This window comes from Pseudorca crassidens, chromosome 1, assembly GCF_039906515.1.
Source record: "Pseudorca crassidens isolate mPseCra1 chromosome 1, mPseCra1.hap1, whole genome shotgun sequence".
Taxonomy (NCBI): Eukaryota; Metazoa; Chordata; class Mammalia; order Artiodactyla; family Delphinidae; genus Pseudorca; species Pseudorca crassidens.
In genome coordinates, this window is record NC_090296.1 from 111,962,515 (window position 1) to 111,980,420 (window position 17,906).

At 38.6% G+C, this 17,906-nt stretch overlaps 1 protein-coding gene across 8 annotated transcripts in view; it reads right to left on the minus strand.

Moving 5' to 3' along the window:
• Positions 1 to 17,906, minus strand: part of HERC1 (HECT and RLD domain containing E3 ubiquitin protein ligase family member 1) — a 215,167-nt gene that overhangs the window by 31,552 nt on the left and 165,709 nt on the right. For all 8 annotated transcript variants that reach the window (XM_067749780.1, XM_067749809.1, XM_067749799.1 and 5 more), the window contains exons 52-60: positions 17,341 to 17,468; positions 16,275 to 16,402; positions 15,241 to 15,441; positions 13,162 to 13,292; positions 12,130 to 12,329; positions 11,620 to 11,725; positions 9,884 to 10,030; positions 2,139 to 2,240; positions 971 to 1,144 (exon numbers count right to left, since the gene is read on the minus strand). In XM_067749780.1, coding sequence (XP_067605881.1) covers positions 971 to 1,144; positions 2,139 to 2,240; positions 9,884 to 10,030; positions 11,620 to 11,725; positions 12,130 to 12,329; positions 13,162 to 13,292; positions 15,241 to 15,441; positions 16,275 to 16,402; positions 17,341 to 17,468 — 1,317 coding nt within the window. The remainder of the gene's footprint in view (positions 1 to 970; positions 1,145 to 2,138; positions 2,241 to 9,883; positions 10,031 to 11,619; positions 11,726 to 12,129; positions 12,330 to 13,161; positions 13,293 to 15,240; positions 15,442 to 16,274; positions 16,403 to 17,340; positions 17,469 to 17,906) is intronic.

Consider the following 17,906-nt stretch of genomic DNA (forward strand, 5'->3'; position numbering starts at 1 on the left):
CGAATTCTTAACCACTGGACCACCAGGGAAGTCCCTAATGCTCCTCTTCTGCTCCAAGATTCAACCCAGGACACCACACTGCATTTAGCATATTTTTCATTACAGTTTTTCTTGAATTAAAAAAAAAAAGGCAGATAACTGAACCATGGAGACCTGCTCCCTCTCACATTTCCTCCTTTACCAAAAGAACCCTGGTAGCCATCAAAGACAACCTTCTTCCCTGGCCCTCCCTAGATATACTAGAGCAACTCTGTGAGAGACTGAGCGATTCAGTAAAGAAAACCTGGGCAAACCTCAGTGAAATTAACTGGGTGTGGTTAACAGCTGATAAGATTAATGTAGCATGGCAAAAAAAAAAAAAGGAAAAAGGAAAAACCCCAGGTGAGCTCTGCCTAGGAGCAGCATACTGTGACTACTGAGGGCTGAAAGACAAGCTATACAGGATCATGGCCTGGGCAACAAGTCCAAATTCCGTAATTTCCCATTCTAGTATTTAATGACCTTACTTAATTCAACCTTACCTCTTCTACTAAACTTTCCACAAGGATTCACCTGATAAAGTGGACAGGATGTTCACTCTGACGCCCATATCCATTCCCCCTCCCAACTGTGGGAGGGCAAAGCCACACAAAAATAGATATATGGGTCAGAAAAGGGAAGATGATATACTCTGAGGTACAGGGATTTAAAGAAGTTTTGGAATGAATAAATAATCTGACATGAATAATAGAAACACTATACAAATTTGAGGGTTATTTAAAAATTTTACTCCCACTAAAATAAAGTAAAAGCAGGCTTAGGATTACTAAACAACTGTTTTAGACATGAATTATCTTCATGTGATTCTGCCCAAACAGCCCCACTTATTTTACTCAGACCTCATACTCTTAAGGGATAAATTCAAAGCTATAATTCCAATTCCAAAGCACCAGTCACCTGTAGATCTGCAAGAACGAGTGTAATCAGTTACCTTTTCATAGGCATACTGCTCCTGAAGCATCACGGGGAGCCGCTCCAGAAATGCTCTCATGCAGGGAGCCATGTTTAATCCCAGAACACCCTGTTGTTTCAGTGCTGTCCTACAGGTTGCTAAAACATGATTGGCAGCAGCCCATTCTGCTGTACAATTCACGACCAAAACATCCTGATGAAAAATAAACCATGCCACATGATATTTGTTTAAATAAAAGAGAGACATTCCATCACCATTCATATATGAGAAATTCCTTCTAGTAATACATTAAACACTTTTGCTTTTTGGACATTTTATGCTATACTTTTAATGCCTATGAACTTCAAAACATCTTAAATTTTGTCTAAGGTAAAAACAAGTGACTAACTGTAAAATGTGTGAACTACCATGGATTAGCTGATTCTTCTTAAAGAGAATTATTTGCTAGCTCATAGGACTTGTAGGACAAGGTATCTAGTATATTTTAAGAGTCTGACATGACCACAAGGATACTAGAGGAAGTAGTACTCTGCTGAGGGACACACATCTACAAGAGAAGCAGCACTGCTCTGTGGCTCTATGGTTTATTCTATGCAGGCTACTACTGCCTATGGTCTGATTCTATATTTTACTTCTAGTAGGACTGTTCATGCAGGTTTTCAGCTCTATTTTAATATTACCACATATTAACCACATAAATGTAAACCAAAGCAGCACATTGACACTATTCATTAGGGTATGAAAAGCAATACTGTAAGAGATACTGTCATATCATAGAATTATTTCACAGTAGAGGGCTAGTATTTTTTAGTAGAACATTAAATTTGAAAGCCAAGATATATTCTGTATAGTTGAGTTAAAGGTCTTTGAGGTAGTCCTTCTTTTTGGGGAAAATTCTTTAGATAATTTAGTGCTGTCTCAAAAATCATGGCAGAAAGTAATAAATTCTCTTTATAATTTCCAGTGGAAAGTCATTCAATAATTAAGCATTTTTCCCTAAGTATAGGGTACAGGAGCGTACCAGGTTCTAGTTTTCCTTCTGCCACTAAACAGCTGCATTATCTTGGGCAAGTAATAATCCCTCTGGATATCATTTTTTGCCTCGGTAAAGTGGGATGCTTGGACTAGGATTTTTAAGATACCTTACAGGCTAACAACTTACAACTTGATATGATTGTAAAATTACCTTTGATCTATTTGAGCAAGCAGCTACCCCAACATCTGGAATCCATACTGTGGTCTGAATAGCTCCAGAGCCAATCACAACAGTTTGCAAGACAGAGCCATCCTAAAATGAGATGTATTTATCAATATACACTACTTATCTAGTTAGCCATTATTTACATTTTAAATTTATACTTCATGTTCACAAAAACTTATTGTAAAACCTACACTTTAGGTACATTTGGCAATGCCCAACTGCATACTACTATCCAATTTTCTAGAGCCTTTTCTAAATGATTTTAAAAATACATCATTAAGAAAAAATAAGGGCAGGGGAGCCTTCAAGATGTCAGAGGAGTAAGACGTGGAGATCACCTTCCTCCCCACAAATACATCTACATGTGGAACAACTCCTACAGAACACCTACTGAACACTGGCAGAAGACCTCAGACTTCCCCAAAGGCAAGAAACTCCCCACGTACCTGGGTAGGGCAAAAGAAAAAAGGAAAAACAGAGACAAAAGAATACGGACAGGACCTGCACCTCTGGGAGGGAGCTGTGAAGGAGGAAAAGTTTCCACACACCAGGAAGGCCCTTCACTGGCAGAGATGGGGTGGGTGAGGGGGAAGCTTCGGAGCTGCAGAGGAGGGCGCAGCAACAGGGGTGCAGAGGTCAAAGCGGAGAGATTCCGGCACAGAGGATCGGGGCCGACCAGCACTCACTAGCCTGAAAGGCTCATCTGCTCACCTGCCAGAGCAGGTTGGGGGCTGGGAGCTGAGGCTCGGGCTTCGGAGGTCAGACCCCAGGGAGAGGACTGGGGTTGGCTGCATGAACACAGCCTGAAGGGGGCTAGTGCGTCACAGCTACCCGGGAGAGAGTCCAGGGAAAAGTCTGGACCTGTCTAAGAGGCAAGAGGCCATTGTTTCGGGTGCGCAAGGAGAGGGGATTCAGAGCACTGCCTAGACGAGGAGATGGGTATGAGCTGCAGCTATCAGCGTGGACACCAGGCACAGGCGTGAGACGCTAAGGCTGCTGCTGCAGCCACCAAGAAGCCTGTGTGCAAGCACAGGTCACTATCCACACCTCCCCTCCCAGGAGCCTGTGCAGCCTGCCACTGCCAGGGTCCCGTGATACAGGAACAACTTCCCCAGGAGAACACACGTTGTGCCTCAGGCTGTTGCAATGTCACGCTGGCCTCTGCCGCCGCAGGCTCGCCCCACGTCCGTACCCCTCCATCCCCCCGGCCTGAGTGAGCCAGAGCCCCCTAATCAGCTGCTCCTTTAACCCCATCCTGTCTGGGTGGGGAACAGACGCCCTCAGGCAACCTACATGCAGAGGCGCGGCCAAATCCAAAGCTGAACCCCGGGAGCTGTGCGAACAAAGAAGAGAAAAGGAAATCTCTCCCAGCAGCCTCAGGAGCAGTGGATTAAATCTCCATAATCAACCTGATGTACCCTGAATCTGTGGAATACCTGAATAGACAAGAAATCATCCCAAAATTGAGGCAGTGCACTTTGGGAGCAACTGTAGACTTGGGATTTGCTTTCTGCATCTAATTTGTTTCTGGCTTTATGTTTATCTTAGTTTAGTATTTAGAACTTATTATCATTGGTAGATTTGTTTACTGATTTCGTTGCTCTCTTCCTTATATATATATATAATTTTTTTTTCCTTTTTCTTTTTGTGAGTGTGTATGTGTATGCTTCTTAGGGTAATTTTGTCTGTATAGCTTTGCTTTTGCCATTTGTCCTAGGGTTCTGACTGTCCGTTTTTGTTTTTTTTTTTTAGTATAGTTTTTAGCAATTGTTATCATTGGTAGATTTGTTTTTTGGTTTGCTACCTCTCTTCTTTCTATTTTTTATTACTTTTTAATAATTTTTTTCTATTTTAATAACTTTATTTTATTTATTTATTTTTTCTTTCTTTCTTTTTTTCTCCCTTTTCTTCTCAGCCATGTGGCTGACAGGGTCTTGGTGCTCCGGCCTGGTGTCAAGCCTGAGCCTCTCAGGTGGGACAGCCGAGTTCAGGACATTGGCCCACCGGAGACTTCCCAGCCCCATGTAATATCAAATGGTGAAACCTCTCCCAGAGATCTCCATCTCAACGCTAAGACCCAGCTCCACTCAACGACCAGCACGCTCCAGTGCTGGACACCCCATGTCAAACAACTAGCAAGACAGGAACACAAGCCCACCCATTAGCAGAGACACTGCCTAAAATCATACTAACTTCACAGACACCTGAAAACACACCACTGGACATGGTCCTGCCAACCAGAAAGACAAGATCCAGCCCCACCCACCAGGCACCAGTCCCCTCCACCAGGAAGCCTACACAACCCACTGAACCAACGTTAGCCACTGGGGGCAGACACCAAAAAACAACGGGAAATACAAACCTGCAGCCTGCGAAAAGGAGACCCCAAACACAGTAAGTTAAGCAAAATGAGAAGACAGCAAATAGACAGCAGATGAAGGAGCAAGGTAAAACCCCATCAGACCAAACAAATGTAGAGAAAATAGGCAGTCTACCTGAAAAAGAATTCAGAGTAATGATAGTAAAGATGATGCAAAATCTTGGAAACAGAATGGAGAAAATACAAGAAATGTTTAACAAGAAACCAGAAGAACTAAAGAGCAAACAAACAATGATGAACAACACAAAAAATGAAATTAAAAATTCTCTAGAAGTAATCAACAGCAGAATAACTGAGGCAGAAGAACGGATAAGTGACCTGGAAGATAAGAGTGGAAATAACTATGGCAGAGCAGAATACAGAAAAAAGAAAGAAAAGAATTGAGGACAGCCTCAGAGACCTCTGGGACAACATTAAACGCACCAACATTCGAATTCTAGGGGTCCCAGAAGAAGAGAAAAAAAAAGGAACTGAAAAAATATTTGAAGAGATTATAGTTGAAAACTTCCCTAATATGGGAAAGGAAATGATCAAGACCAGGAAGTGCAGAGAGTCCCATACAGGAAAAATCCAAGGAGAAACATGCCAAGACACATATTAATCAAACCAACAAATATTAAATTCAAAGAAAAAATATTAAAAGCAGCAAGGGAAAAGCAACAACGAACATACAAGGGAATCCCCATTAGGTTAACAGCTGATCTTTCAGCAGAAACTCTACAAGCCAGAAGGGAGTGGCAGGATAAATTTAAAGTGAGGAAAGGGAAACACCGACAGCCAAGATTACTCTACCCAGCAAGGATCTCATTCAGATTTGACGGAGAAATCAAAAACTTTACAGACAACAAAAGTTAAGAGAATTCAGCACCACCAAACCAGCTCTACAACAAATGCTAAAGGAACTTCTCTAGGCAGGAAACACAAGAGAAGGAAAACACCTACAATAACAAACCCAAAACAATTAAGAAAATGGTAATAGGAACGTACATATCAATAATGACTTTAAATGTAAATGGATTAAATGCTCCAACCAAAAGACATAGACTGGCTGAATGGATACAAAAACAAGACCGTATATATGCTGTCTACAAGAGACCCACTTCAGACCTAGGGACACATACAGACTGAAAGGGAGGGGATGGAAAAAGATATTCCATGCAAATGCAAATCAAATGAAAGCTGGAGTAGCAATTCTCATATCAGACAAAACAGACTTTATAAGACTATTACAAGAGACAAAGAAGAGACGAGAGACAAGAAACAAGAGACTATATAATGATCAGGGGATCAATCCAACAGACAAGAGACTACACAATGATCAAGGGATCGATCCAAGAAGAAGATACAACAATTGTAAATATTTATGCACCCAACATAGGAGCACCTCAATACATAAGGCAAATGCTAACAGCCATTAAAGGGAAAATCGACAGTAACACAATAATAGTAGGGGACTTTAATACCCCACTTTCACCAATGGAAAGATCAACCAAAATGAAAATAAATGAGGAAACACAAGCTTTAAATGATACATTAAACAAGAAGGACTTAATTGATATTTTAGGACATTCCATCCAAAAACAGCAGTTTACACTTTCTTCTCAATTGCTCATGGAACACTCTCCAGGAGAGATCATATCGTGGGTCACAAATCAAGCCTTGGTAAATTTAAGAAAATTGAAACCGTATCAAGTATCGTTTCCGACCACAATGCTATGAGACTAGATATCAATCACAGGAAAAAATCTGTAAAAAATACAAACACATGGAGGATAAACAATACACTACTAAATAACCAAGAGATCGCTCAAGAAATCAAAGAGGAAATCAAAAAATACCTAGAAACAAATGACAATGAAAACATGATGACCCAAAACCTATGGGATGCAGCAAAAGCAGTTCTAAGAGGGAAGTTTATAGCAATACAATTCTACCTCACGAAACAAGAAAAATCTCAAATAAACAACCTAACCTTACACCTAAAGCAATTAGAGATAGAACAAAAATACCCCATAGTTAGTAGAAGGAAAGAAATCATAAAGATCAGATCAGAAATAAGTGAAAAAGAAATGAAGGAAATGATAGCAAAGATCAATAAAACTAAAAGCTGGTTCTTTGAGAAGATAAACAAAATTGACAAAACATTAGCCAGACTCATCAAGAAAAAAAGGGAGAAGACTCAAATCAATAGAATTAGAAATGAAAAAGGAGAAGTAACAACTTCTGCAAAAATACAAAGGACCATGAGAGATTATTACAAGCAACTACATGCCAATAAAATGGGCAATCTGGAAGAAATGGACAAATTCTTGGAAAAGCACAACGTTCCAAGACTGAACCAGCAAGAGAAAATATAAACAGACCAATCACAAGCACTGAAATTGAAACTGTGATTAAAAATCTTCCAACAAACAAAAGTCCAGGACCAGATGGCTTCACAGGCGAATTCTACCCAACACTTAGAGAAGAGCTAACACCTATCCTTCTCAAACTCTTCCAAAATACAGCAGAGGGAGGAATACTCCCAAACTCATTCTACAAGGCCACCATCACCCTGATACCAAAAAAAGACAAAGATACCACAAAAAAAGAAAACTACAGGCCAATATCACTGATGAACAAGCATGCAAAAATCCTCAACAAACTACTAGCAAACAGAATCCAACAGCACATTAAAAGGATCATACACCATGATCAAGTAGGGTTCATCCCAGGAATGCAAGGATTCTTCAATATACACAAATCAATCAATGTGATAAACCATACTAACAAACTGAAGGATGAAAACCATATGATCATCTCAATAGATGCAGAAAAAGCTTTTGACAAAATTTAACACCCATTTATGATAAAAGCTCTCCAGAAAGTAGGCACAGAGGAAACTTACCTCAACATAAAAAAGGCTATATGTGACAAACGCACAGCCAACATCATTCTCAGTGGTGAAAACTGCAATTATTTCCACTAAAATCAGGAACAAGAAAAGTTACCCACCCTCACCACTATTATTCAACATAGTTTTGGAAGTTTTAGCCACAGCAATCGGAGAAGAAAAAGAAATAAAAGGAATGCAAATCAGAAAAGAAGAAGTAAAATTGTCACTGTTTGAAGATGGCATGATACTATACATAGAGAATCCTAAAGATGCTACCAGAAAACTACTAAAACTAATCAGTGAATTTGGTAAAGTAGCAGGATACAAAAGTAATGCACAGAAATCTCTTGCATTCCTATAGACTGATGATGAAAAATCTGAAAGAGAAATTAAGGAAACACTCCCATTTTACCACTGCAACAAAAAGAATAAAATACCTAGGAATAAACCTACCTAAGGAGAAAAAAAGACCTGTATGCAGAAAACTACAAGACACTGATGAAAGAAATTAAAGATGATACAAACAGATGGAGAGACATACCACCTTCTTGGATTGGAAGAATCAACATTGTGAAAATGACTCTACTACCCAAAGCAATCTACAGATTCACTGCAATCCCTATCAAACCATCAATGGCATTTCTCACAGAACTAAAACAAAAAATTTCACAATTTGTATGGAAACACAAAAGACCCCAAATAGCCAAAGCAATCTTGAGAAAGAAAAACAGAGCTGGAGGAATTAGGCTCCCTGACTTCAGACTATACTACAAAGCTACAGTAATCAAGACAGTATGGTACTGGCACAAAAACAGAAATATAGATCAATGGAACAGGAGAGCCCAGAGATAAACCCAGGCACATATGGTCACCTTATTTTTCATAAAGGAGGCAAGAATATACAACAGAGAAAAGACAGCCTCTTCAATAAGTGGTGCTGGGAAAACTGGACAGCTACATGTAAAAGAATGAAATTAGAACACTCCCTAACACCATACACAAAAATAAACCCAAAATGGATTAAAGACCTAAATGTAAGGCCAGACACTATAAAACTCTTAAGAGGAAAACACAGGCAGAACACTCCATGACATAAATCACAGCAAGATCCTTTCTGGCCCACCTCCTAGAGAAATGGAAATAAAAACAAAAATAAACAAATGGGACCTAATGAAACTTAAAAGCTTTTATACAGCCAAGGAAACCATAAACAAGACCAAAAGACAACCTCAGAATGGGAGAAAATATTTGCAAATGAAGCAACTGACAAAGGATTAATCTCCAAAATATACAAGTAGCTCATGCAGCTCAATATCAAAAAAATCAATCAACCCAACCCAAAAATGGGCAGAAGACCTAAATAGACATTTCTCCAAAGAAGATAAACACATTGCCAACAAACACATGAAAGGATGCTCAACATCACTAATCATTAGAGAAATGCAAATCAAAACTACCATGAGGTACCACCTCACACCAGTCAGAATGGTCATCATCAAAAAATCTAGAAACAATAAATGCTGGAGAGAGTGTGGAGAAAAGGGAACACTCTTGCACTGTTGGTGGGAATGTAAATTGATAGAGCCACTATGGAGAACAGTATTGAGGTTCCTTAAAAAACTAAAAATAGAACTACCATCCGACCCAGCAATCTCACTACTGGCATATACCCTGAGAAAACCATAATGCAAAAGGAGTTATGTACCACTATGTTCATTGCAGCACTATTTACAATAGGCAGGATGTGGAAGCAACCTAAGTATCCATCAACAGATGAATGGATAAAGAAGATGTGGCACATATATACAATGGAATATTACTCATTATTAAAAAGAAATGAAATTGAGTTATTTGTAGTGAGTTGGATGGGCCTAGAGACTGTCATAGAAAATGAAATAAGTCAGAAAGAGAAAAACAAATACCATATGCTAACATATATATATGGAACCAAAAAAAAAAGGTCATGAAGAACCTCGGGGCAAGATGGGAATAAAGACGCAGACCTACTAGAGAATGGACTTCCGGGGTGGGGGAAGGGTAAGCTGGGACAAAGTGAGAGAGTGGTAGTGTATATATGGGCATATATACACCACCAAATGTAAGACAGCTAGCTAGTGGGAATCAGTCGCATAGCACAGGGAGCTCAGCTCGGTGCTTTGTGACCAGCTAGAAGGGTGGGATAGGGAGGGTGGGAGGGAGATGCAAGAGGGAGGAGATACGGGGATACATTTATATGTATAGCTGATTCACTTTGTTATACAGCAGAAACTAACACACCATTGTAAAGCAATTATACTCCAATAAAGATATTAAAAAAAGAAAAAAATTAAAGGGCAGAGAACTCTGAAAGGGGTTTCTTCAATATTCAAGATATTATTACACAAAATATTCCTAGGATTAGTTGGGTTAACTTTTATCACATATAAGTTAATATAAAAACATTTCTTAAGATAAAAATAACATCTATACTCTTACCCTTAAAGACCAAATGTTCATGAGGCCACCTAAACCACCAGACACCAGGGCCAACCCATCAGAACTAAAGGCAACGGTCCGGACAGGGGTGATGTGTCCTCGCAATTGATAAACACACTTGGCTCCGACTGATTTCCTATATCCATCCTGCAATTCATTTTTATTTTTAACAAATATTGAAAAATAAAACAATTTATAGATTCAAGATTTACAATTCATTCTTGGAAATTTTATATTTCAGTATAAAATTGGGGAGGAGGGAAGGACAACTCTCTCATAAGGACTAGCCTGATGGAGAAAATAATAAGATATCAATCTGGTTCTCCTTTGCTGATGCTGTTTCATCTTTTTTGATACACTTCTAAGCTAGTTCTCTACTCTTCAAACGGGAAGAAATGACTACATTTAAGTTCCAATTATCCCTCAGAGATAGGAAAATTCTAACGTCTACCTTTTAATGAGTGTTTTAATTTTTAAATTTCACTTCATGTAATTTTCACTTTTAGCCTCTAACATTTGTGAATTGCACATGCTGGTGCTATAAAAACAAGTTCCTCTTTCTGTTGGCTTATGGGTCTGTCTGTCCCATGGTATCTAATCTCATGTTTGCTCTGCAGGTTTTAGGAATGAAATAGGTAGGCCTGTCTAAAGGGCTACTCTTTAGCACAGAGAGCAAATCAGATTTATCTCTAGTGCTCCTACCTCTGCTTCTGTGATATTTTCCTCCCATTAGTGAGCTATCTACTCCTCCCTCCTCACCCCTTTCTCCCTGCCTTTAAGCTCCCTCTTCCTTTTAGTTATGAGACAGCATAATACCAGATATACTCATTTACCCAAAAATGACATAATGTATTTGTATAATGAACAAAAGAGAAAGCAACAGAGGTTGCAAACTGGCAACTCAGGGATACAATTCAACCGGCCAACCAGGGTTTTAAAGAATTTCAAGTCAGATGCCAATGTTTAATATTGGGAGATTTTACTTAAAACACTGAATTTTTGGTTTCCAACAACAAAAAATTTGACAATCTGGTAGCAATAGGCTCTCATTTCTGGAGGGTGGCAATCTCCTCTGTGGCAACTATGCCCTTTATATGAAGCATGGGCACTCCTGTGTGTGTGTGTGTGTTTGTGTGTGTGTGTGTGTTTTACCTTCTCCACAGCTTTGTGAATGAATTTATGTTACTTATCAAATGGCTCTGTGAGCATCTACCATAATTTTTTTTTTGGCCATGCCACGCGTCTTGTGGGATCTTAGTTCCTCGACCAGGGATTGAAGCCAGGGCCACAGCAGTGAAGCACTGAGTCCTAACCACTGGACTGCCAGGGAATTCCCTGTCTACTGTAAATTTTTAACCTCTGTTTAAGGTAAAGGAATGGTTCTTCATAGGTGGAATTCTGGTATCAGTAGGAGATACTTTGAATAGGAGTGCTCCCGTGGTGTTCCTGCTTCACTGTACCAAAAACTTTAGCTTAGGACTCACCTATTGGTAGTGTTGATTATATACCATAAACGATCACCGCTCCATATTTATTGAACATCTCACCTTAACAAGCAATTATGGTACCTCTGACTTATAAAAAATTAGGCTAATTCAGAGAGCACACAAAGTATGACAATTATTCACGTTTCCCTAATGGCTCTTGACATTTGAGATACCGAGTAGGAGTATTACTTGATAACATATACTATCTGTGGTTTCAAATAAAGTTTTGAAAAACACCAGAATATTTACCTGGCAATTTGATTCCTGGTCCCACCATCCTTCTGAACTAGTCACACTGGTCTGTGTGGTATCTTGTGGAATACGCCAAACACATACTAAGCCACTCTGACAGCCACTTAAAAAATTTGATCACATAAAACCAAAACGTGTCAATATGCAGAAGTAAAAATATTCTCAAAAAGCAATCAATTAAGACATGATAGAACTACTACAGTATATTTTAAAAATTTATTTGTAGTAGTTATGCTATAATCTTTCACAAGAAATACAAGTAGGATCTATATTCTAACAATATCACACACGGTTAAGGAGATGGCATATCTTTGGATTACATATCCCAAGCTTCACATTGGAAAACTTCTTTATTTCCCTAAGGTGATCTTATGGTATTACACATTATAAGAACAGTAACTGGCAGTAAACTGTTTAAGTTTATTGAGAAGCCACACTTAATGCAAGTAACAGTCTATACTAATATAAAAATTAAGACACACACAGACACACAAATTTACAACATACCTGGCCATTAGTAAATGCAACTTGGATCCTTTCCCTGGAAGGCTGCACCAAGCAATGCCATTTACAATAGATGGATGGCAGAGTGAATGTAGACAGCGCCAGCATCCTGCAACAGGCCCCCAGAGTTTCACATTTTCTTCTTTGGCACATGTCATAAGAATATGACCTGTTGGGTCCCACTTCATACTAATAAGAGTATCCTTAAAATGGTAGAGGTAGAAAAAAAATCATAGTAATGCTTCCTTCACAAATACTTTAAACTTAATAATTTATGATCTATACTTCTATCACTCAATTATTTTGAAATCAACGTTTTATGCAAATTAGATACTGGCATATTATTTCCAATCACTAGACCAACTCACCCTTTAATATAGTCTGCACTATATATATTTGCTGCAGTCAAAGCTCAATAAACGTTAGCTGGATGAATGAATTATGAAATTCTGATTCAGAAGGGATATGTGATCTTTCATCACCATTTTTAAAGTTATTTTTATGGACTACTGATCATTAAAATATGAAAAACAAGAGACTTTTAAAAAAAAGCATCTCTTACACCAAAAACAGCTAATGCTATGAGAATCTGGGACATGTCTTGTGTTTATATGGTTGTCATCATTGGGTTCTTCTGACTTTGTTTTTTTTGCCCTCCTTCACACCTTCCAGCTCCTGGCTTCATGCATTTATGTTACTTGCCTAGATGGCCCCATAAGCATCTGAACTGACAACCTCTGTTTAAGGCAAAGGAATCATTCTTCATAGATGGAATTTCTAGCATTAGTGGGAGGTACTCTGACAGGGGGTGTTCCAAGGGTAATCCTATTTCACTGTTTTGGTTTTACCCCTTTCTTAGTTCAATGGCTTTCTTACACAGACTTTTCCATTTACATACACGGTCCAAAGACTTTGTATAACAATAGAATATTAAATCATAAGTGACTGATATAAAAAAGTTCTTTGAGAAACTAGTATCAAGCAATACTACAGTATAAAACAAGAAAAAGCAACCATCAGGTAAACATGCTTTACCTTATGTGCATCAATTAGAACAATGCCTCCTTTCTCAAGCGGTTCCTTTGTTCCCAATAACAATTTTCCATCAAAATATCCCACTGCAAATGGTCTGTCTTCACTGAACCAAGCAATGCAAGTTACAGACACTAACATGATAGAACAAAATAAAAATTTTAAAAAGAAAATAAGAGAGACTTATTTGTCATTGTCTCCCTTAAAAGACAGAGACTTTGCAACAAATATATACCTCTACAACCACTGCAAGTAAGTTTACAAACATCTCTTTAACACATTTAGACAAAATGTAAGCTTACAGCTGGGATTCCATGTAACCCACTTTGAAAGTGTTATTTGTAAATGACGAGGAGTACCTCATTTTTTAATCTTTCATTCTTTTGAAGTGGTTACTGAAAAACAGAGACAGGGCTTCCCTGGTGGTGCAGTGGTTGAGAGTCCGCCTGCCGATGCAGGGGACACGGGTTCGTGCCCCAGTCCAGGAAGATCCCACATGCCACGGAGCGGCTGGGCCTGTGAGCCATGGCCACTGAGCCTGCACGTCCGGAGCCTGTGCTCCGCAACGGGAGAGGCCACAACAGTGAGAGGCCCGCGTACAAAAAAAAAAAAGAAAAACAGAGACAAAAACTGAATTCCCTTGCTGATTTTAAGTCACTGTATAAGGTTCTTTCCTTTTGGACCAGAATCTACCATGAAACTGAGAAGTGAAATAATCCAACTCTTAGAAAAAAAAATTTCCTGTCCCTTCTTTTGCTTAATATTGCCTATTCAGTGTGTTTCAATATTCTAACAAACATGTTATATTCTAACAAGCTATATTCATACTTGTTTCTTTAAGTATATGTAACACTGGAAGGCTACAAAAGAAGTAAAAAACAGTATCTGTGGGAGTAGAATGGGGACATGGGAGCTGAGCAGATGTGAGAAAGACTTTTTACTGTATGCCTTTTTATTTATTTATTTTTTTGCTGCACCATGCAGCGTGTGGGATCTTAATTCCCTGACCAGGGATCAAACCCGTGCCCCCTGCAGTGGAAGCGTGGAGTCCTAACCACTGAACCGCCAGGGAATTCCCTACTGTATACCTTTTTAAACTTAAAATTTTTTGAACCCTATGATGGTATTATCTATTTAAAAAAGAACTGGGTAAGAAAATGGCAGCCACCAGGAGGGCTCAGGTCAGTGTGTACTCCCCAGAACTGCTGCTGCCCGTGTCTTTGTCCCCACAATGAGCCACAGCCACCCCCCGCCTCTGCAGGAGACCCTACAATACTATCAGACCAGGGCTATGGACCTTGAAGAAAGCAAATGAATATTGACTTGTAGTGATGGAGATGACATGTTTCTGGAGGATCCCCAGTATTCGCAGAAGACAGAAACTGAGAGTAATGACATTAGCATTACTCTGTGAATAAAAAGGAGCCGCGGGCTATCAGGGGAGCAAAGGGATTGCTAACTGGGCAGTGCACCCTTCATGCTGAGAGAGAAGAGAAGAGAGGGCGAGCTTTCCTCTCAGACATCTGAGAAGCAAGCGTGCTGTCCTCCAGGCCTCGAAACTGCATGGCTGTGGCTGGGATCTTCGAGATATCCTACTCCCCGAAAACATATAATAAAAACTATCTAGTAAGATGACTAGCCATCCAAAAGGAAGATAGTGAGAAAATAAGTAAAAGTAGGCTTCCTGCTATGACTTCTTAAATCAGGAACTTCCCTCCCCTTCTCCTCTTCCCCCCATTTCCTTAATTTTACCCATTTGTTAACAATTTCATCTCCATCAATGATTATTATCTTTTTTCCTCTTGGACATTCTTAACTTTCTAGAGAGACCTAGAGCCCACTAGAAGTGTTGACACTTGCACAAAGGATAAATGACTAATTTAGATCTTATTTTGGCAGGGATGTGTGGTAGGGGGTGACAAAGAAATATCTTTCAACTTAGTAACTAACTAAAATGAAATACCAACTGAACGATTTAGAAAACAAAACCAAAAGTAATATTTACTCAGCATATGCCAAAAAAGTAAATCTATTTGACTGGGGGGAACACTTTCTCAACCAGACACAATTCCAGTCACTTACCATCCTTTCGATAGCAATGCTCCAATTCTCGACGGTGCATGGTGGATACATCAACAACTTCAATCAGTCCTAGAGATCCATCCATCCGTCCCACCAACAATAATTCTGGAGATTCTCCTGACCAGGCTAAGGATGGACCCTCTTCTGGCCAAGCCAGGGCAGATACCCAGTGAGGCTGAATATCTACTAACCCTTTTCCTCCTAAAGAGGGAGAAAATGTTAACTAGTTGTCACTTAATTCTTAAAAACAATAACAAGAACAAAAATACGTACTATTTAATTTAATACACTCAAAGCAGTCCCCAATTTCATAATAGCCTACTAATGAATAAGACTGCAAGGCAAGATCCTTCATTTATATACTACATATGATTATCAAATTCATAGCTTTTCTGTAACTATTAATATGACAAAAATGATCGCTTTATAGGAGAAAGAATAAAGGAAAATAATCAACATACAAATGTCAAACACTTAAGTCCTTTCCTAATAATTACTGAAAACCAAATTAATATACAAAATTTACCTATAGTTAAGGCTAGCTGTTCCTTCAAATGTACGAAATAGAACAGCTATTACCCAAACATGCAAAAGCAAACAAAAGTGCTGGTAAGCCCAAGATTACAATAATAATTTTTACTTTCCAGAGAGGTTATTAAAAATTAACAAGAGTTTGTCCCTGTGAAACAGATAAAATTAATAGAAATATTTCAGGTGATTCAAAAGAATACATAGCTAAAAATGCAGTGATTGCTACTTCTCCTCAAATCCTACCCTGAATGCTGAGTGGTACATAGAAAGAATTTTTAGTTTACAACTACCAGGTTAACTGAAACTCCTAGAAGGAAAAGTCAGGAAATGAACACTTTCTCTTTAATTTAAACCATACTATGCATAGATTTTCACAGTTGATGAACAGATTGTGAGATTCAAGGTGAAGGGAAGCCAATATTTGGACTTAGAAGGCTAAGAGAAAGGCTTTTTTTTAAAAAAAAGTAGCTTCAGTAGTTTACTAGTATTTATGTGACTCTTACCATTAACTTGCCAGATATTCACCATCTTTTCCAAAGCCCCAGCTAGATATTTGCCACTGATACTCCAGGAAACAGGTGAGAAACTTGGATCACTAGGTGATCCCAGGCTTTCCTCAGCATCACCTTCCCTAGAATATAACAGATATGTATGGAATTCTAATCCCCATCATCACAAAGTAAACTAAATCCTAAACCTTAAAATAAGTGTTTTATATAGACTATAGTACATAAAGGCAGATCAAAAGCTTTTACATTTCAAAAGCCTGGCTAGCAGTATTTGACAATCACATAATTGCTAGTGTTTGTCATAATGTGAAAAATGTAGAATTACAAAAGAGTAATACTTAGACAACTGATCATTTAATGTAGTACATAATTTGTCAACAAAAGTATTGTGATTCCATATGGGTTATACATATGGTTATTACTCAGAGCACACTGACTCTTGTTTGCCTAATAGCTAGGGAAGTTTTATAGCTAGCTATAAAAATATAAAAGATGCTACACAAAAAATATCATTACCCTAATTCCTAAATAATCCTTGAAGAATGATGGAAAATTAGCCTACTGTTTTATAGAATTGAACATTTATAATGCTGGCATAGTAGACCTTGATTTAATTTTGAGTAAGCTGACAGATATTGACAGTTAGTATTTTTATTTTCTAAATTACTATCTTGCAAATTTAAAAAAAAAAAACACCGGAGACTGTTCTAAGAGAAAAAGTTGTAAAAAATTTTAGTGACAATTTGAGTACACTAACACAACCAAGATGAAGCATGTTTAGGATTGTCTTTTTTTTTTTTTTTTTTTTTTTTTTTTGCGGTACGCGGGGCTCTCACTGTTGTGGCCTCTCCCGTTGCGGAGCACAGGCTCCGGACGCGCAGGCTCAGCGGCCATGGCTCACGGGCCCAGCCGCTCCGCGGCATGTGGGATCTTCCCAGACCGAGGCATGAACCCGTGTCCCCTGCATCGGCAGGCGGACTCTCAACCACTGCGCCACCAGGGAAGCCCAGGATTGTCTTATTTTTAAATGTTACCCAAGAGAGCTAATGTCAGTACTCACAATCTGTTGAACACACAGGTCTGTTGCAGTGAATACTGCTTCTTGGTGACATTCCACACCCGGATGGTGCCATCATTGCCACTTGTAGCCAAGAGTCCTTTTTTATTACACCAAACACAAGTCATTACCTAGAAAAGATTAAAAGTCCAGCAATATTTGAGCAAGTTTTAATTCAAATGATTCTATAATTTGAAAGAGTTCTATCAAATTAAAAAAAAATCTACCATGAAATTGTAAAAGAAAAGTATCCATGTTATAAAACAACATGCATAGTCTTCATTCTTTTCTAACCGACTTGTAAATATACACCTATTTGAAGTATAGCTTTAAAGTCCTATGCCCAAACTCATCTGAGTTATCTTAGACCTGTTCACAATCTTTACTAGACATGCTTATTTAATTAAAAAACATTTATTTAATTCAATAAAATGGAAATATTCAGCATGTTCTATAAAACTAATTACACAGACTAAGAAATGATTAAATTGGTAAAATAGGGGTCAGTCTTCATTTCCTAAACTGCCCTTGTCACTGCTCAGGAGCCCAGTGGGCTCCTAAAAACTAAA